The sequence below is a fragment of the Netta rufina genome, assembly GCF_964035555.1.
Source record: "Netta rufina genome assembly, chromosome: 22".
Taxonomy (NCBI): Eukaryota; Metazoa; Chordata; class Aves; order Anseriformes; family Anatidae; genus Netta; species Netta rufina.
Genome location: NC_140146.1, coordinates 7,383,154 through 7,403,952, shown reverse-complemented (window position 1 = coordinate 7,403,952; position 20,799 = coordinate 7,383,154). Strand labels below are relative to the sequence as shown.

At 44.5% G+C, this 20,799-nt stretch overlaps 1 protein-coding gene across 1 annotated transcript in view; it reads left to right on the top strand.

Moving 5' to 3' along the window:
• The window catches only part of CAMTA1 (calmodulin binding transcription activator 1), a gene marked incomplete at its 3' end in the record, with an annotated part of 330,178 nt that overhangs the window by 69,854 nt on the left and 239,525 nt on the right, over positions 1 to 20,799 (top strand). The window contains exon 4 of the mRNA XM_084300275.1: positions 19,816 to 19,883. Within this exon, the coding sequence (XP_084156401.1) occupies positions 19,816 to 19,883 (68 nt within the window). The remainder of the gene's footprint in view (positions 1 to 19,815; positions 19,884 to 20,799) is intronic.

Here is a 20,799-nt window from a genome sequence, read left to right as displayed (position 1 = left end):
TGCAAACAGCTGCCACACTAAAAGCAGTGCCTGCCCCAGTCCAGCAGGACGTGCAGGACACTGTTCCTCATCGTGCTGCAGGCCGGCTGCGAGGTGATGGCAAGGGCTGGTCTGCCCCTCTGCAGATAGAGCCGGGTAATTTGCTTTAATTTTGGAGGGCTGAGCTTCCAAGCAGCCACGAGGAAAAGCTGATGGCTGCATCCATGCAGGTAGGGCGTGTTGCCCACAATGAGCAGAGCATGCAGTGAACAGCAGGATGTCGGTGTTCCCAGCAGTGCTCCTCAGAACTGCAGGTGTCTCCTACTGCAGAAATGCTTGTCCTTTCTCCACGAGTGTTTCCTCATAAGTGAAGAATGAATCTCAGGTCTCTGAAAATAACTTGCAAAGAATTTATAGTTCCCCGATGTTGCTTTGGTTTTTACGCTGTTTACATTCTGTTCTAAAATATCAAATAATTCAGTTGCTGGGTGAGTTTTCAGCGCGGGTAGTATTGAATGAAAAATAGATGGCAGCAACCATTCCGTCTAGGGGGTCAGTTCTGCTGTGACTATCCAAGACTAATGGCACAGGATTAATAATACAGGCTTGTTTAATATTCATGGCCTGCTACTTATGTAGACCAGAAATATTTTCACTTTTATGCCCCGCACAAAGCTGTGAAGGGAGGACAGTTTCATTGCAGCTGTGAGTGTAATGAGTTGCACAGGAACTGATCCTGTACATTAATCAGCATTTGTTAGCTGTTTCTAGAAACTTGACCTATCGTTCCCATTACTGCTAAGAATCCACTGATTTACTAGATTAGATTTGGCATGTACATGCAGGACTCGAAAACCACAACCTAGCAGCACTAGCTAGGAATTGGAAATTGCAGCCAGATTCTAATACTCATTTTTCATAGTTTTTTCATTTTAAACCTGAAGTAAGTAACAGTTAAAAGAAGGAGGAAGAACTTAATGAGCCATGAACACTAAAAATGAGGAAAGAGAGCCTAACATTTAGATTTACAACACAATTTACTGGATTACCAGGAATATGGAAGAAGATAGAATGGAGCTCAGAAGTACATGCACACACTTAGAGGTACAGGCTCATAAAATGCAGGCTTCCCAATATGTTGTTTTTCCTGGCAGCTCATCTTATCTTCTGAGCATGAGACACCGGTGTGTGCACCAACCGCAGACATACGTGCGAAGCAAGGCAGCAGCGAGATGCTCAGCGGAGCGCCCTGCCTGCAGGAGGGGACCTGGGGAAGCTTCACTTTGCTTTTCTTTAAAATTCGGAGATTATATTAATGTGCTAGAGGAAGTGGAACTGTAATCTGGAGTTTGGACAGGGAAGTGCAAGCAGTCATAGAGAATAAAAAACTGAATATACCAATTTAAAAAAAACAAACAAGATTCAGGTGAAGGTTGTGGCATTAGCACACACGCTGAGGTGTGAGGCACCGATGGAAGCTGATAGCTGGGGAGCAGTATTGCTTTATTCTAAGGGGCAAGTGGGAGGTGGGCATCGACTTGGTCTGGGGCTGCTATGTGTTGCTGAAGCTTTGCGTTGGCTGAGTGAGAACTTCATCGGGGCGCTCGTCATCCCTGTCAGACAAAACGTGTGTAACAGGAAACGTTTGGTCCTGGGCAGACCGAAAACACGTGAGAGCTACGTGGGGTCTGAAGAGAGGGGCTTGGCGAGGAGAATCAAAGAGCTAAACCGGCCTCATTCTGCTCTGGGGAGGAATTGCTGGGGATCTCTTGTCACGGAGGGGCCTCGGCAGGGCTGCAGCCGCCTCGTCCTGCCCGACAGAAGAAAGGCGCGTTTCTTAATTAGCTCTGTAATGAGATCGTTTATAACATTTTAGGTAATAATACCAACAGTTTCAAAAGGTCTTTTTCATCCCATTGACGCTCTGTTTTTTGTTTGAGATTTATTTGGATTAATTGTGTAGGTGTTTGGGAAAAAGAACAAATACCTGCTGATATTTGATTTTATTCACGCAGCGGTGTGATGAAGAAAAATGGCAGCAGAAGGCCCTAAACTCTATTATATTGTCTCTGGGAAGATTTGTGAGGGATATTTGGGTCCTAAAAATAGCATTTTGCACTTATCACTGCAGTCAACTGAAGAATTTTCATGTCTGTGTATCGAGGTGATCTGAGAAGGCTGTAGCTCACGGGAGCAGCCAAGTCGCTTGTGGTAAAATACAGAGGAATTGCTTCCTTGCACTGCTTCAGCTTTTTATGTCCGTGAATGTTGCTCTGCAAGAAGCTTTTGATTTCTGCTAGAAGACAGGCCGGTGGCCTGTGAGCAACGAGTAATTAATTTACATAAATATTTGATGAGAGTTCTTCTGGTGAAGTTTTCCCTCCTGTTGACTCCTGTATTAATACAGGTTTGTCTTCCATTTAGATGGTTTTGTTGTTTGAAGCAGCAATCCAAGGCTGTGGACTCTTGCCCCAAAACTGCATCTGGTGATGTAGTAGCCACCATCTCTACAAAGGCAATCACAAGCCTGTAGTCTCTCATAGGCCCTCTTCCTTTTAGGACCTTGAATACTTAATAAAATATTTGGGAATTGTATCAGCACGCTCCATGGCTTCATTTGAAGAACTTCTCATAAACTTTCATAGGTTTCATTTTGCTCAGCTGTGGTGCTGCATATACTGCAATGCTCAAGGCTTTATCAATACAATTTTTTCTGTTCCCAGGTATGAAACATAAAATAAGAATGCTAGTGGCTAGCTTTGATAAATTTTATTTATTTTGAAGTTTGAATGTTGTTTACACAGTGATATAGGGGCATTTATGTGATATTTACATAGCCCCTTAGAGAGCTTGAAGAATCTCCCATGTTAACAATACAAGAGAAATAAAACATTTAAATAGTCATTTAAGGTAAAGTTACTGCATTATTTAGATAGGTGCTTAGGAGAAGGGAGGTCCTTGCTCATCCATCTTACGGAGGGCAGGAGAGGGGTGTACAAATGATGAAAGTAACGGCATCAAGGATGACATTTTCCACAAATTAAGATTTGGACCTAGGCTGGAGAGGACTACTGAATTCAGTGTGAATTCGGGGCAGCTCTGCTTAATCAGAGTGCAGTATAGAAGGTAAAAATGTACCAGCTATTTCTGTTTCCAAATTTCTTTGCTTTGTGGCTGTCTGACCAGCATCATCATTCTAACACAGTTTTTATCATGATTTAATATGTATCTTTTAAGAAGGATTTTAATTCCCTGTTTGAAATAAGAAAACGCTATAAATCAGACACAGAATCTTTTAACATTTACAGTTTTAAATGAATTCCTGTTGAGAGTCTCTTAAGCCAGATTTATATCTGATTTTGCATTGAACTGTGTCGTTATGTGGGACTGAAAAACTCTTGCAAAATTAGGCGTAATGCAAAAACATGCTGAAAAGACAGTTCTGCAGAAATGTGGAACATTATTATGTTAGAGAATATTGGAGTGAAGAATATGCAGAAAGGGACAATTACCATAGATATTTTCCTTCTAATGAACCTTGCACAATTCTTTGGTGCGAGGGTTTGCTGATGTCTCCTTGCAGGAAAAAAGGCGAGCTGAGAAAGCACGGATAATTCACCTCGTCTGGAACTTGAGCCTACCTGTGTCTCCATCTATGCTGTGTCTACCTCGTCTCCCCACATGGCAGAGAGGGGACAAGCTGTGCTGGGCTGAGACCCCGGGCTGCGGGCAGGAGTGGCCTTGCTGGCTGGGGCTGGAGGGGCCGCGTGCGTGGCCCTGGCCCTGTTAGCAAGGTGCCTGTGGCCGTGTCCCTTGTCCCCAGGGGAGTGTGAGGTTGGTTTCCGACCTCGAAGCAAGTGGCCTGTGGCCAGCTGGGTTTGCTGGGGGCTGCGGGGAGGCCTCCCCCAGGAGGCAGCATCCACGCCGCGGCCTGCATTGCCCGGCGGGCGCCTGCTGCTCCTGGAGCCGCCAGGGGTGGCTGAGCTGCGAGGGAGCCTGCCTGCTTCTGTGCCCTCGGAGGGTAGGAGCTTAGAGGTCATTTGGTTTTGGTTACTGTTCATGTTGTGTATGTATTTTGTTCTTTGAATCACAAATGGGGGCAGCCCCTGTGGTTTCTCAGCCAAATGACCTTAGGAGCAGGTTGCAAATAACAAACAAAAAACCAAACAGTGCTTCCCCCAAAATTTGTTGTAGACCAGTAGTCTAGATCCGTACAGCCTCAATTCTGGCAGTGTCCTTCAGCCTCCTTGTTTGCCGAGGCTGCCCAGTGAGAGGGGCTGCGTCAATACCAGCTCGTCCAAGAGGGTTCCAGTAGTGTAAGTCCACCCAGAGCAAGGAGCCATGGGCACACTTTGTCTTGTTACTGTGACGCTAAGAGACTCCCAGAGCTCCCTTATGGACCGTGGGGACTGTCATTTACTCCTGGATTGCTCTGCTGGGGTTAAGAAACCCTTGTAAAGGAAAGAAGTTGTGTTGATGGCACTGTATACACAGAAATCACACCAAAAGCTCCAACGCGTGTGCTATGTGTTGGAGAAGTACAAACCTGAGTCTTGATGTATGTTCAGAACCGGGGAAATATCTAGAAAGTACATTTAAATACCTACTTGTAAAAACATCTCTCAGCTTCCCATAAATAAACCTTCGTTTCATGAGGTTGCATACTCTTCTACATTTATTGCTGTTAATGAAAAGTCTATAACAAGTTTGAGGATTATGAGAGCAATACCTTGATTCTGGAGATGGAATTGCCTTTCACCAGAAAATGTGCCTGTTTGTATTGACAGAAGTTAATGTAAATAGCTTTGCAGTTTTCCCTTTCTAAAGATATCCTCTGATATCTGCTATTGGATTGTTCCATTGATAGGGGTTTGGCTTTAAGCACTTCTTTAGCTGCAACAAATTCATGCTTTCCATTAAAAAATGGAAATCAAGTGAGTTTGAATTCTTCCAATTGAGATAGAAAATAAAAAGTTAAACTTAGTGCATTTGCTGATGATGTGGTACTTAAACCTGAATAAAGTAGGGAAAAAGATTAATTTAATAACACGGACACTGCCTGAAGTATTGCTTCAGTTACTGCTCATGCAACTTAATTTAATGTCGCTGTTGTACTGAAAAAGCCAAAAGAGCTAAATATTCTCACTTTGTCTTCCTTGGTTGAAGAAGATGATAAAAATACGAAGTACTGACTAAAAGATGCTTAAAAACATAGCCCAAATTCCCTAGCGGGGGAAGAATTTGAGAGAGGTGGAGGGGAAAGGAAGCTCACTGCTCGCTGCATTGAGCGTGGCATTGTGGTCTTTGGTGGAGATCCCTTGTGTGGGGTCCCAGCCCAAAACCTCCTCGCTAGGTTTTGGCCCAGGCTCCCCCAAGGGTTGCCAGGGGTTCGGGTGTACCCCAGCCCTTCGTCAGCCCCAAGTTTGCTGGAGTGAGCAGTGCCCTGAAGGACATCTCACCGACACGCCACCATCTCATGAAACGTGCAGTGGTCAGATCCTGAGCAGTTTAATAACTGCTTCATGCTTATTCTGGCAGTCAGGTGGAGCCAGACCTGGTTGTTTAGCCACTCCTCTAGGCTACTGAAGAGGAATCTGGTTTGCAGTACTGAGGTGAATAGTGACAGCAAGTGGACAATCCCCGTGTTCCTTTAAATCACAGGGCTTAGTCCAAGGTCACTTAGACTACTAATAATAATAAAATAATCATGTAATGATCTGTGGGTGTTTTCCAGTAACTAGAGATTGAGCATTATTTAATATCACTCTGTTTTTCTGACTATCCCTTAATTTAAGACTTAAATTGAAGATAAAATCTATCTTAATCCTATTAGGCATTGACTGATTCAAGGTCTGATTTTGCTAATACTTGTGACTAACTGTGCTTCTGAGACAAGTGATTCAGGACAACCATTGCTAACTGTATTTGTGCAGAGTTGTATTCATGCTATCATGAAGACCCATTATATATTTAAGCTTGCTGTTATCTGTGTGCATGTGCATCTGGCAGGTAAAATTGCTCAGCGAATCTCGTTCAACCCAATTACTTTTACCAACAACTTATTGAATGGTGTTTTTCCTCCTTTTCATGTTTTGTAGAGAAAATTCCTATTTTATTCCAGTTTCTTCATTCCAGGCCTGGCCTTGAACATTAAGCATTTAAGTTGTCCACTTGCTATTTAAATGTTTAAGAGGGAGTGAGGGGGGCTAATCACTTTGTGGTCTGACCACGCTGCCCTACAAGAAAATGCCTGTCGACTTAGTTTAATTCAGAGCTGATCCCTCCAAATCTGCTCAGCTCAATCAGTGTTCTCCTCGTAGTGATAAACATCTCCAGCAATTTCTCAATTTAAAATTTTAATGAAAAGTACAGCAGACAAGGCTGTGTGTTGGAAAAGGGTCTATGAAAACGGTCTAAACCGGACTGTGTAAACCCGGGATTGCTGGAAACTGTCCATGCTTTTCAAACAGCATCCTGCAGCGTGTGTGGGGCAGCCCACTCTCACCCAGGTGGGACGGTGGGAGCGGCAAGGAGGACCCCGTGGAGCCAACTGGGTCCATCCCATTGGGGCTTGCTTGGGAAAGCTGGCGTTGGCCGGGGCGTTGAGTTTGAAGATCCATTCCTGACTCATGGGGAATATTCCTCGTGCACTTCTGTTGTAGCAGCAGTGGAAAGACTGCAAGCCTTTAGCAGCACTGCTCTGGAAATATGCTGGCATGCCTGGAAGTGCTGCATGGGCATGCCATGGGGCACCTTTAGCTGAACGCATCGCATTCTCCATTTCCATGCAGTCCCTCTGGCAGCATTTCCATGTAGGCGTAGAACCTGTTGTGGCTGGGCTGGGGAGGGGATGAGGGCCTGTTTGCATGTGCTCCTGTGTCTTCCCATGTGTTGTCCTTGGGGATATGTCTGCCGGTGTTTGAAGCTGTTTTTGTTGTGCTAAGGCTGCCAGTTGTTTCACTGTTATACGTCTGTGTAAGAGTTAAACTCAGCTGCTCAAATGTTAACTTGACGCACACTAATTCCAGCAGCATATTGAGTACTTGCTGCCATGACATTATTGTGAAACTTCTTCACAGTCAGATGACTTTATCAGCTAATCAGAGCTCAGGATTTCTAAATGTCATCTTATAATGTCTAATTAAGGTTGCAGTTTGAAGACATCATGTACTTTAATTGAAAACTGTAAGAGTAATCTATTCAATTTTTTTGTTAAATTAATAGTATGGACCTTTAACAGATGGTTAGTAAGACATTGTTATTAATGAAAACATCCTACTGTTTGAAATCCATCCTCTTGCCGTCTCATGTAACTGGAAGAAATAAGGCATACATCTCCCAAGCCAAATGCATTTTCCACTACATGGCTTTATTCTTATACTGTGCCAATTAGCAGTCCCAGTGCTGTGATTACACCTCTCCTGCAAGATTTAAACTTCGCAGTGGTTGGGGATGTATTTTCTGTTGGGCAAAGCTTAGCAAATGAATTGGCAGCAGCTAACGGACTGCAGGTCATCTCGCGTGTCCCTCGTAAAACAAGGGAAAACACTAAGAACCCTGGGCCAAAAAGACGTTTTTAATCCATTAGGGGAACCGGCCAGCTGGTCTGGCTTCAGTGAAGCCGTGGAGTTTGCTGGCCTGCAGAGCAGCACCGCTGCCTCGCGAGAGCAGGCGCTGTCAGCCGGGGCTGCCTGGTCCCCATGGAGCTGTGCTGGCCGGGCCGGGCCTTGCCACGAAGCCGCTGTTCCTCCCGCTGGCTTTCTCTCCTTCCCTCTATCGCTTCCCTGCATCCCCAGGGATGTGTGTCAGCAGCAGAGACTCGGGAAAGCCAGCACGTTTATCAATCTCTCCGATGTGGAGGCTCTAAAATGGCTTCTGAAAAATCAAGCTCCTTTAGGATCCGCTCAGATCCGCTCAGGGTTCGGCTTACTGCCCCGGGGATAAGGAGAAGGGAGCTCCAGGCACACCGGGGGTGGCCCAGCAGCACCGGGAGGCCACTCGGGTGAGCAGCCTGAAGGCCCAGCGGTGCCCCAGTTTGGGAGGAGGCCCTGAGCCCTACGGGGACACAAGGGCAGAGGCCAGACACGCTGCTGGGCGCTGATCAGTGCTCCCGGAGGAGGAATTTGCATCCACTCCGAGGAGATGGTGTTTGTGAGCCAGGAGGAGGAAGGGACTTCGTTGCAAATCAAATCTTTCTCCTCTCAAGGGTTTTGAGGAAACGGAGGCTTCAAGTTTTTCTTTACACAGGGGATGAAGACAAGTAGGGGGGGGGTTGGCAAGCGGCAGCCCAGCCCGTGCCGCCTTCCCCTGCCAGGGATGGGAGGATGTCTCAGCGCAGCAGTGACTGTAAATGTTTCAATTAGTTAGCCTCAGATATCGATAATAAAATCTAGCTTCTATCTAATTAGATAGAACATTAGTTGGTGTACCCTTACTCAATTAGAAAAATACATTTTAAATGAAGTTTTAATTTATTTTTGTCTTTAATTTAGTCACAATGGAAAAGGCAATTTAGTAATGTGGAAGCTTGTTTTCAGGTACTCTGAGTTAGAAATCAAGCGAGGTAATGTTGCGCCACCACGTTTCTTTCCCCTTTGTTTTAAGGGGCAATTAAAGCAAGTCCTGCACAAGTATGATTGCTGCTACAGAACTCAATGACACCCAAAATCTTTGACATTCTAGCTCTTGCAATCAAGTATCTTGTGAGCAGGATAGAAAGGAAGGGCAGAAGAGCAGGGCCCCTGCACTTCTCCTTCATTTGCTTATAAAACACAGGGTTTGAAAGAGTAATTGCTTGGCAGCTGCGCTGGGTAAGTAACACAGCATCAGCATTGGTGCATGGTTTGGGGGCTTGCTGCTGCTGGCTGGGGTCTCAAATCCATCTCCTTTAGCACCCCGTCCTCCCTTCTGTTCTCTGCCGTTGGCCAGAAGTTGCTTTGCAAAGCAAACATCCCTTACTCCTAAACATCACCACTTGTGATTTGGCTGGGCTTTTGAGGGAAGAAAAACGCATCTTGGGTCTCACAGCAGAGGGCAGGAGGCCTGAGCCCCTAGGAGACCTCCACAGGGTAACCAGCGCTGAAGGCTGTGGCTCACCGCGTGCGCTGCCCCTCTCAAAGGGGAAAGGCTCGCTGAGCTACAGCAGCTGCTAGCGGATTTTTGACAGGCTTAGTCCCCCAGTTTCCAAATGTAGCTTCTGTGATTTCATTCTGCTGCGGGATGAAGAGGAATGACCCAGTGCACTTATGGTTTGTTGTGGTGGCGACACCAACATAACTGGGCATCTCCATGCAACTGAATGCACTCATTGATGTAATAAAATTGTTTGTTTCACTTCGTTTTTCAGTTTTGTAATGAAACACCTCTTTATCAGTGGTCTAGCTTAATAAATGGAGTATAAAGTTTTGCTGGAATTTTTTTGGAAGATAATTCATGGCATGCTTTCTAAAACCAACACCACACACCTCTAGTCTAACATAATTTGCTGTGTCTTGACAAAATGCAGTGGTATGGAAGCTTTATCTTTCAACTTATATTGCTAATGCAGTAAAATTACATTGATACCTAGTTTTATTCCATTTTCAACTTTGGAGACCATGAATCAAAATTGCTGCTTTAGAAAATCATAACTGGGTAATACTTCCAGACACACACACACACACACAGGAAAAGAAAGAGAGCACTAACTTCAAAAGGAAATAAAACATCCTGTTTTAAAAGTTTGTTGTTGTTGATAGATATTTGTCAAACTAATGCCAACTTGACTTGTATTTCTCTGCTTTTCAATCAGAAGCTTTGTTTGCTTTTCTCCTGCTTCTAATCTCTCTTACCAAGCAAAATTCTTTTCTAAACTTTATTGCTATTTTAGGCAAAACAACTGGACAAATCAAATTGTGTTGTGTTTTTTGTTCCATTGATGCTGAACAAGATAGTGGCAGCCTGCTCTGTGTGGCTTTCAGATCAGTTTGTATTTGTAATATTCAGAATATTAATGGCTTTGACAATGGGGACTGCTAGAAAATGAAAACTGCTTGATCCCAGCTGAGAAGATGCTACATAATCATCATGAATTTGTATTTTCATTTCAGAGTGGAAGGACAATAAAGAAGCTATGAGCTGGAATTTGTAGCAGTGAGGACATAGAGATTTCCTAAGAGAATAAATGTGCTTGCTTAAGAGATCTCAACTTTATTAGCTCTGTGGTATAAATTCAGAGATGTATACAAGCTCTCATGCTTTCTCTTAAAACATGCATATATTTCAGTTTTATTAATTTGGATGTGTATAATTCATACAGAGTAATAACTTGAAATTCATATACTGTTTTTAAACTCATTATTTATTATTTTGAGACAAAATAGGTGACCTAAGCGAACCGGCCAACTACTGGGGAATTGTATTTTGGTTCCAATCTCTTTTTCTCTTTGCAGAGGCCTGGTGGGAACTGATGATACACTTAAAGGTGCAAAGATTTAAACTGGGGGAGGTCAAGCCAGGGGGAAATAGCTTGCATTCAAATGGCATCAGATTCCCTGCAGGTAGAGCCTCTGGGGCAGAGTTGGTTGATGCTGCTTTTCAGAGCTGAGAAAGCCGCATCTGTGCTTCTGGTTGAATTTTGCAAGTCAGGGCTGCTAGAGCAGCTGCAGGAGGAGGGATGATGTGGATAAGCTGGAGACAGGACGTTGGACACCTTAACCTGGGCCCTCTGTCAATGCACAGCTGCTGCATCTGTAACAGACCAGAAGACTTGTTTGTCAAAGCAGGATTTGTTTGTACCACTGCCTCTACATGGACTGGAGCCAGCTTTTCAGATGAATGATGTTGAAACCTTTCCTCCCTTTCAGTTTTGGCTGGTGTCTGATGCCAGGCTTGGTATCAGCCATACACCAGGGAGCCACTTGTTGTCCCACGCTCCAGTGCAGCGCGGGGGCTCTGCCGCCCGCCCGCCTTCCTTGCGGTGCTCCGAGGAGACCCCCTGGCACAGGGCCTGCTGTCTGCAGGTTTCTGCTTGGTTTTGCTGGGCTAAACGCTGGCATGCTGGGCTGCAATGGTGAACTTCAGCGCTGGCTAAGCTCTGAAGTTCATAGCTCTCCTCTCTTCTGCTGCCTCTTGGGTCCATGGCAGAGCTTTCCGCGATGCTACCTGAACAACTCTGTCCCCAACGCAGTGTTTACTTCTGTCTTTTTCTCTCTCAAGCAAGTGGAGCCTGGACTCAGAGTGCATCAACTACAGTTAGCTCAAGCAAAGGAGTGCCTGCATGTGGTATTTTGGATTTGGCCAGAAGCAGAGCCCTACAGGATTATTGCCTGCTGGCTCTGTCAGGTGGTGCCTGCCTCTGCATTTGCAGCCTGGCTGTCTCTGAAGGTGGCAGGCTCAAGCTCGTGTCTTTGTTAGTGCATAAAGCCAGGTTGACACGAACCTTAGTTCACCCGTCGCAGAAGCTCTGCTTGTTCATGCCAAAGGTGTCCCTTGGAGATGCCCGGACAGCGCTGTGCACAGCCTGCAGCTGTACTGCCCTGTGCTGCAGCTCTGCTGCACGGTGCTGAGCAGCCTGCAGGCTGGCTGGGATGCTCTAACAGCATCAGGGGGAGGCCAGACTGCAGCTCCTCCTGATGCTCACGCAGTCCCAGGGAATAGAGTTTTCTTGCATCTCCTTCAGATGTTCAGGTTTAGACTGCCTACTGTCAGGTGAGGGTATTTGTTGCAAATCTCAGAGTGTTTTATAGCTCTTTATTTTTTTCTTCTAAACAATGTCTTTGTTTTGCTGCAAATCCTTCAGCTCAGAGCAGAATAAAGTCTGCAGCTTCTCTGCAAGCATGATGAGTAATGGGCTTCTCTTGAAGCCGTTGGTATTTTGGATCCCTGCCCATCAGCCCATTCTCTGCTAAATGTCCTATTTAGTTCCCATTCGTAAAGACAAGCACAGATTTTGCAGAAGTTGCTAGAGCTTAGGTTTAATTATTAGATTTTAACATGCATGATTTTCAAGATACTGTGTGCAATAAGACCAGCTAATCGAAACATGAGCTTGTCTTGGACCAAGATGGTTCGTGTGATAAGGAGGGGGGAGGTTCCTGAAGAGTATGCTGTCATTCCCCATTTTTGCCTTAAAAGGGAATTAAGGTTTTCACATTGTCTTCTCTGGTGATTGTTCCTGCTCAGGAAGCCTGTCTGGAGGATGAGCTGTGGTGCCCAGGCTGGGCTTAGCTGTGGCAGCTGCACCTACTCAGTCCTTCAGAGCTGGGTCTTGGCATGGCAGTGGTGCATGGCTGCCATACGACACCCCAGAGGGAGGGCTGCTTGCCAAGCGTCCAGCTTTTGTCCTCCTGTGAGGTATTTCTGGAGGTTAAGATAGTACTTTGTAGCCCAGGGCCACAAGCGCCTGTGCTTAATTTCTTAATAATCAATGGCAAGAGGCTAAACATGGGCAAAACGGCTCCATGGAACTAGTCGCTATTCTTGATATCTTGATATCTTGATAAGCCCTGGCCTTGGGAAAGTTAAGGAGAACAGGAGCTAAGCATCAGGGAGTATGGAAGATGTTTTTCCCGTTCTTTTTTAACTTTCACAGCCTTGTTAAGCATCGCCGTTGCCATTTCACAGTGCACTTCAGTGGTTCAGTCGTTTGTCTTTCAGTGTAGTTGCAGGTAGCAGGTATAAAATCAATGGCACTGACACCCAAATGAACACTGTGCATGGGTAAGGAGTTTATCCACCGGTTGGCAGGGTATACTGTCAAGCCTCTGCTATGCAATGTGAGTTGTAGGGGTTTTCCAGACTCAAGGCACATAGTCAATACGCAGCTGCAAAGCCTGATTTGACCAGTTTGCAGGTGCAAACAAAAAGCAACACTTTAGAGCAAAGAGACGGCCTTCGGAACACTGCAAAATTACAGCTCCCCTTGACAGGCAACGTTCATCGTTATCAAACACATTTTCTTGTTGTGCAGAAAATCACCAAGCTGAATTTTTCTGTACGGGGACCTTGCACAGGACAAAACCCACCGTGGATGTTGTGAGGGCATGCACAGGCTGTCCTGATGCCTGCCGTGGATACAGGAATGCACCTCCAGTCCTCAACAACACAGTTTCCAACACTTGTGCTTGAGAAACCTTCAGTACAGCACTGTGCAGCGTCAGGATTATTTTATATGAGCTCTCAGATACCTCATGAGCGCAACTGGTACCGAGTGCAGCACACTGTCACAAATGATCTTCAGAGGTTTTGTCCCAGCTGCTCCACACCTGATGCTGCCAGGCTGCGGCGCGGTGGCTCCCTCTCCTCGGAGGTGCCTCCTGTTTGCTCGGTAGCTGGGACGTGGGAGGTTAGATCAGGTCGTCTGGTCTACCGCAGCTCTGGACTGCTATTTGCTGTGTTAAAATATTTAAACAGCCAAGAAGCTGCAGTCACGTAGCTGTGGTTGGAAAGCACAGTTCTAGTTCTGCTGCCACCACTGCCTTTTAGTCTGGGCCTTGTGCACTGCACCTTGAAATTATAACGTGATCAGTTAATTACATTGTTCAGTTTACACTAGGCTTGCTGGTGTGACATCTGCACAAGACTGCTGTGGTGAAGCCGGAGAAAGAGCAATGGGAAATTCTTCAGTGTCAGTCACCTAGAGACATTATAGCCTAAGTGTATTCCGCCTCATGCTGTTAGCTTTGCTGTACGACTTGCAGCTCTTTGATGCATTCAAGCTAAGAATTCTAACAAATGTAGAAATGCAAAATAAAAATAAATGTTCATTTATATAAAATGTTTTCAGTCTAAGCAACAAGGAATAAATTAAACCTCTGAATTATATGCCCAAATTTAGGATAAAACATAGCTCGTGTGATTTTAACATTAAATTATCTAATTGCTTTATGGGATGTTTCCATTAGCTGATCAGATTAAGCCTTTTTTTCCTCACCAGTGTATTATAAACTACGAACATACAGCTCAGTCCTGCAAGCTTGCATTTAAGTGAAAAAGCTGCCTTCTTAGTGTTCCCAGGAAATTAGCAGACATAGTTAGAAATAGAGCTAGATTTGCATGATTGGGACTGGAGGTTTCAATATTGCAGCATTTCTCAGCACTGCAGCCAGGTAGGAGCCTGGCACCCTCAGGACCTCATGCCGAAGGGAGCGAGTGCCCTGGTGACTGCGCCTCCTAACGTCTGTTGCCCAAAGTAAAGTAAGATATTTTTTAGACTCTAAAGCCTCGTTATTCTGAGAAACGTGAGTTTTTGTACTTACTAACCATTGAAACTCATCTGCAAGGCTTTTCGACTCCAAAAATAAGCAGCCCAGTATCTGTTATGCTTGCTCAGTTTGCTTGCAGTTCGTGCAAGCAGCTCTCCCAGGGAAGGAGCATGCAGGTGATAAGCGCATCTTGATTTTGTCGGCAGCTCCCAGCAGACTGTGGCATAGCAAGGAATCTGACGGTGGCTGTGGAAGTTTCCTTGGGGCATTTCGGTGGGGCTTTAGGAAGGGCCGTGTTTGTGCTGTGAGGAGGTTAAAGATGACGATGAGCTGTGCCGGGGCTGCAGTCACCCTGTGGTCTTCAAGGGACTCATCATCACCACCAGGCCAAGACAATGGCTGTGGACAGGATGATTGTGGGGAGAAAGTGAACAACTGGGCATTTATGCAGACTTGGGTGTCCTTTTTTTCTTCGCTGACTTGATAATTAAATGGTAAAGATGAGGAGACAGAGTTGGATTTTCAAAGCCTGGATCTTTCTCTCCTGACCTTGCTAGTGACATGCTGCCTTTTGTTTGTAATCTTGGGCAAGAAGCAACTGAGAAATGATTTGATAGGAGACAAAAGCAAACAATAGCCTCGTTTGAAAGATACAATGAATGGGATTTAATTGAATTTTTTTGTGAAGACATTGATTTGACCCTGTAAGACATATAGAGTGAATCATTAGGGGAATTAACACACATTAAAATGCAGGGTTTTTTTAATCAGAGGGCTTTCATTGTGCATATAGTTTTGTTTTTAATTATTTAATGACTTTGTGCCTTATAGTGATAAATCTATTTCTCCCCCCTTTTTTAAAGGAAAAATGTTGTTAGTACCATAAAGGGGTATATGGACAGAGCTGATGAGTACTGAATCTTCATTAATGGCCCTGCTTGTGCTGCAAAGCTAAGCACAAACAGCCACATGCTTTCAAAAAGCATCTCTTTCAAGCTGCTGATAAAGTATCAGTGTTAGTTTGACCACTTTCTTCTGGGCCTTTCAGGTTTTTTTTTTTCCTAATCTGTGCATAGCAAAAATTCTGTAGAATATATGTATTGCAAAAACCTATATTGAATAGGGTATTTCAGAGTAAGATTTCCAAAGTTGGGCTGGTCATTGTGGGTTTTGACAAAGGATTTTCAGAGTAGCGACTGCTCTCAGCTGAAGCTCCTTCCTTCCATGGTGTTTGTGGCTTTAAGACTTCCAAAAAATCATGTCCTGGTATTTTGTCTCTGCAGGGCAATAAGTTAGCTCCGCTCACTTCATGCCTCTCACTGAAAACTATTCTTTTTGTCTGGCTTTTTTTCATGAGCATTCTCTCCAAGTATCACTGAGCATCACTGAGTCATCTGTTTCTTGCAGTTCTGCGACAGTTTGAGGTGGTAGACAAGATATTATTTTCCCAGATTCTTGTTACTTATGTAGTGACAGAAGTTGGCACATAGGTGTCAAACTGTAAATATGAATTTCTGCTTGTTTCTTCTCTACATAGCGTGGAGTAGTTTGACTGGAATAACTTTCAGCCATTTTAGCAGAAGCTCTCCTGAAATGCAATATTTGTCTTTTGTGTATCTTGTTTCGGTTCCCTTTGCAGCTGTGGAAATCTCAGCTGTATTGGAGTTGAAAGTGCAGTTCTCAGTACAGCTGCCCCAAAGGCCCGGTGAAGGACGTGGCACCCTGACTGTTCCATGCAGGGGGATGGGGTTACAGGTGGGCACACGCAGGTTAAGAAGCAGACATGGGATCCACTTGGGGCTAGGCTCCAGAGGGTTGTGTGTGACTTGGACAGAGCTGCAGAAGGGTGCATCTGAGCAGCAGTGCAGGAGCGCACCAGGGCAGTGCCTGATGGAAGGAGGACGGTAGCTCTGGTGACGTCTGGGTGAGTTCTTTGTGGGGTTTGGTGAAGGAGCGTCTGCGGAAGTGCTTGTGGCAGTATTTCCTGCCATTTAAACACATCTTGCTTTGCTTCCCCCAGCTGTGTGTGACCCTTTATAATTCTGAATACAGAGGGCGTGGAAGGCAACGTGGAGAATGTTCTTTTTGCTGTACGTGTTAATTTATACCACTGCTGTGAGCTAGATATTCCTTGTTATCCAAGGTATTTCCTCTGGAGAAGGGAAATCAGGCTGTAATGTATCATTAAGCAGAAAGCCTCTGGGAACTCCTATCCTAGTTGATGTGAATCCTTCTTTTATCCTGTTAGAAGAATTGAATTATACATCTTGAATTGTTTAAAGATCTAGCTCTGGGTCTGATTGGAGCTATTGTTTTTCATATTATTACGGCAGGGCTAAAAGCTCCCAGAACATCTCAGTAAGCATCCCTCCACATGTATGTACATATGTGTTTCTGTGGGTCACTCGCGCTTAAAGCATCAATACTCAAAAAAAATTACTGCACATGCATTGTCTTCTGTCTATAAGGAAATGGCAGACTGGAAGAAGCAGATGCATTTTCTGCAGCATAGCTGAGGCAGACCTTCCATTGCAAAGCCAACTTTGTGTTTGCCATTTGTGTGGTTGGAATAGAACAAGTTGCAGTGAGAAAGACGGTTTTCAAGGAAGGAAATTTTCTTGATGATGCATTTAATGAAATAGCCTCCAAATGCTTCTTACCATGTTCTGCTCTGGGAACTCGGTGACCAAGTCCAGCACGCCGTGGATATTTTAAGGAAGTGCTTTTTTTGCTAAAATGTATGACGACGCTTTTCTTCTGTATTTATTGGCTACCTGAAGAAAGAAAAAAGCATGCTTATCAAAAGCATTAACTGCCCGTATATCTCTTGCACATGTTACACTTATGTGACAATTTTTCTTTGTCTTTGACTGCTTATGTTAGTCTGAGTGGGACTTTAAATCTACTTATTCTTTTGTCTGCTGAAATTTGCTGAGCAAGTCCAGTTCAGCAGAGTGGAGATGAGGGAAAACAAATGTTCTGTCTCTAAACAGTAGCATTTCATAGCTGCAGTTCATTTCTTCAGTGACAGTTTGGGGATGAAGACTTCAAATATATGGTACAAAGGCCAGCTGGAAAGAAAAAAGTAAACAAGTCTTAGGGTGAGACTTAGATTCTTTAGCCTGAAGTATTTTTGGTTTTCTGTGCTAACAGTAAGTTTATTCAGCCACAGTCCAGGTTTGATTGTCATGAGAGTTACAAATTATTTCATTCTCTTTATGGCAAATCAATTTTAGTAGGCATAGGCATGATCCTGTGCTAATTTGAAAACCGCTCAACCTGCCTATTTTTGCAGGATTTTGAGGGTGAATCAGCCTAATCCATCTCTGTGTTAAAGGGATTTGTTTCTCTAAATGCCTGCTTATACAGACCATCTGCCACAGGCTTCCCTGAGACTTCTGCATTAGAAAAGATATATAGATAGCTCCATCTTAGTCATCAGGTGTTGGTAGCTCCACAGCATCTTTAAAGCTCGTCTCCGCTTTAAGATATGGGATGACGCAGATTGTAATGTAGCTCATCAAGGACATAATGTGGGATTGGTTACCAATAAAATTGTGCACACCACAGCAAATTCTGTGCAACTATTGTACTAGCCTAAATAAAAAAGGCACATCTCGCTTTGTATTTTTGAAGAATGTTGGTTGCAGGTTTGTGTGCGCTATTTACATGTAAAATCAATGGTTGACTCCTACAGCTCGCACCCTGTGTGTCAAAGCCTTGAGGCAATGCTCAATCAGCAGTTCTCACAGGAAGCAGTGGGCTAGGTCTCTTCAGAGCCCACGGACTTTGGGAGCTAGACCCTTTCAGCCATGCATGATCCGAGCTTTAGGACTTGCATTCAATTCACTTATAGCTCCTGCAGAAATGCAGTGTTTGGCATGCACTCGGGGGACATTGTGAGTGCGGGTGTTGTGCCAGCCACTGGCACCTTGCTGTAGGGGGGAGGGTTGTGCTGGGTTATTTTGATATTGAATTTTAAATGGCAATTAGTCGGAAATTAATAAGGGGTGTTTTCAGAGCTATGCTACTGTTCTTCCTCCTCATTCACACAGAAGTGGTGCTGCTCTGATAATCTGCTTCTACAGTAATTGTTTAAAAATGTAGACCAGTACTGGTTTGTAAAATGAGGAGTGCGGTGGATTCTGGGAGAATTTATTTGCAGTGTAAACATGTTGGTTAGGAGTCATTAATATGACATTCACACAACTCTAATAAAGTACATAACACGGAGATCTGGCACCACTGAAATGCCCGGAGGACATTAAGTATGAGTCTTAAAACCAAGAGTATTGGAAACAAGATATTTTTACGTCTCGTTTGGGAGTAACATAATTGCATTTTGTGGCTCTAGCAGATGCTTGGGCCAGCTGGTTGGAGAGCATTGTGGATTTTTTTAGCTTTGGTACTATACGGATAAAACCCTTATATAGAAGTCTCATTTAAAACAAAACAAAACAAACAAACAAACAAACAACAACCAAAACCTCATGGTCGAAAACCCATTTCTTGCATGTATGCTACCTTCCTGATTGCACAGCCTGGAGACGCTTCTATTCCAGGAGCTCTGGTGGCTACATGACAAATGCTTTCTGAGTCTGACCGGGAAGCCAGCTCTGCCGACTTTCTGTGTAGCTGTTGCTATTCCAGGTCCCTGAGAGGGGAACTCTGTGCTTGGCTGGGAGTCAGGTTTTGGACGGGAGCAATGGAAGTGCTACACGGTGCTGAGCACACCTCCCTGCAGGCCCCTGCACGCTGCCAGCGGCCCAGGGCCCTGAGGCGACCATTGCCCTGGGACTGGCGCAGCTTGAGGCCCAGAGGCCGGGCCTTGCTGAAGGCTCCATCATGTGCTCCCGACGGCCTGGCTGAAGCCCTGGCAGCTCCGCCACGGGTGGGACACAGCCCCCAGAGCACCCCGAGCTCCCTGAGGTGAACGGGTGCGTTGGGCAGTCACAGGCCGTGCCGTTCCTACGAGCAGCCGCAGTGACTTTAGGTTGGTGACACCCGCTGTTTTTTTATGGCGGTGATTAATAATTCAGTAATCCAGCTGCAGTGCTGTTCTATTTATAAGTATTTGGCTTAGCTCCAAGTGTCCCTGTTTTTGCTGTCTTCCCTTTGCCTCCTGATGCAAGGCCGGGCTCGCGGGAGCACTGAGGGCCGGTTCTGGTGGTACCTGAGTCCTGCCTGTGTTAGAAAACGTTGATGACTTTCCTCGTTTGTACCTCTTGTTAGTATTTAGGGTCAGGTTTGGTGGTGTAGATATGCAAATTGACAAGGTACACCACTGTAGCCTCAGCCTCTGATCTGGGTCTGCATTTTTTGGGTGGTGCAACTGATCCAAAGTGGGAAATAGGCAATAGTTGTGCGTTTACTCATAAAATTGTTCTGCAACGTTCATTATTTCACAGAAGGACATACCTTGTCCTTGCTGTAAGTTGCAGAAACTTTTAATGCAAAAGTATAGGGAAACTTACAAATAAGTCTTCAAAAACTAACTTAAGTTGCATACCTACCTGTAACTGGGCTTGTGGAGATGGAGGTTCCTTGCTGGAGGTGAAGACATTTAGAAGGATTCTGTGTTTTATAAATAAATAAATAGTGTTTCCAAAACAGCCATGCAAATAACTTTTTTTTTTCTACGTTTCTTTTTCAGGAAATTGCAGCTTATTTAATAACATTTGAAAAGCATGAAGAATGGCTAACAACTTCCCCTAAAACAAGGTAACATTGCTAATAATTCAGCCTGTGAAAATGTACATTGACTTATTTCCACTGATTACTTGACTTGCTAATCAATTCATTGGCCACAAAGTAAAAACTCCGAGTCATGCTTGATGGCTTGTGACACCAAAGTCTCATTAATTGACTTAATGAGCATTTTATTGAATGAAATCAGATTGATTAAAAATAGAACAGCTGCAATCTTGACAGGTTAAAGTTTTAACCTGATTGTTCAACATTTAATTGTATCCCCTCAGATGAACAGATTTAAAAGACTCTGAGTGAGGTTGTAGGCTATTTATCTTGACAATACTCCCTGCAGCCTCGAACTTTAAATAAATAAAAAAGCACAAAGCCTTCCCTTGTGCTTTGCCTGTTTAAAATGCATTCTCTGGGATTGTTTGCATTTTTGGTGTTTTTCTTGTTAGGGTTAAGTGTTTGATGGTGAGGAGATCCCAAAAAGCCAAATTAACAGACATGTTTGCACTTTATTATTCAGTAAATGTCATGTAGTCTTCTCACTGCCATAAATGTTTAACTTCTCCAGCCCCGTGGGGACTGATACATTAAGTTTAGACTACAGATGTTTTCCTGGCATTTCTGTTGTGTTAAGACTCACAAAGTTTCAGTGCATGTCAGTAACAGAAAAAATGATGCTTGCTTTCCTGTGTTGCCTTTTTTTTCTCCTTTCTTTTCTCCTTATTCCAAATCCACCTCTTTCTTGTTGAAAATGGCAGGTTGATTGGCAGGAGCAGTTTAGCTTGGGTGGCCTCTGCATGTGGAATGTCTGTGTGGTGCAGTTGAAGGAGATGCATGATGCATTTCCATGCCTGACTCTGAGGAGCTTTGCACAAATTAAGCTTTGCAGTTCAGCCTTGCCTGGGTCTAGAATAGCAGACTACTGCTCGTGCTCCCT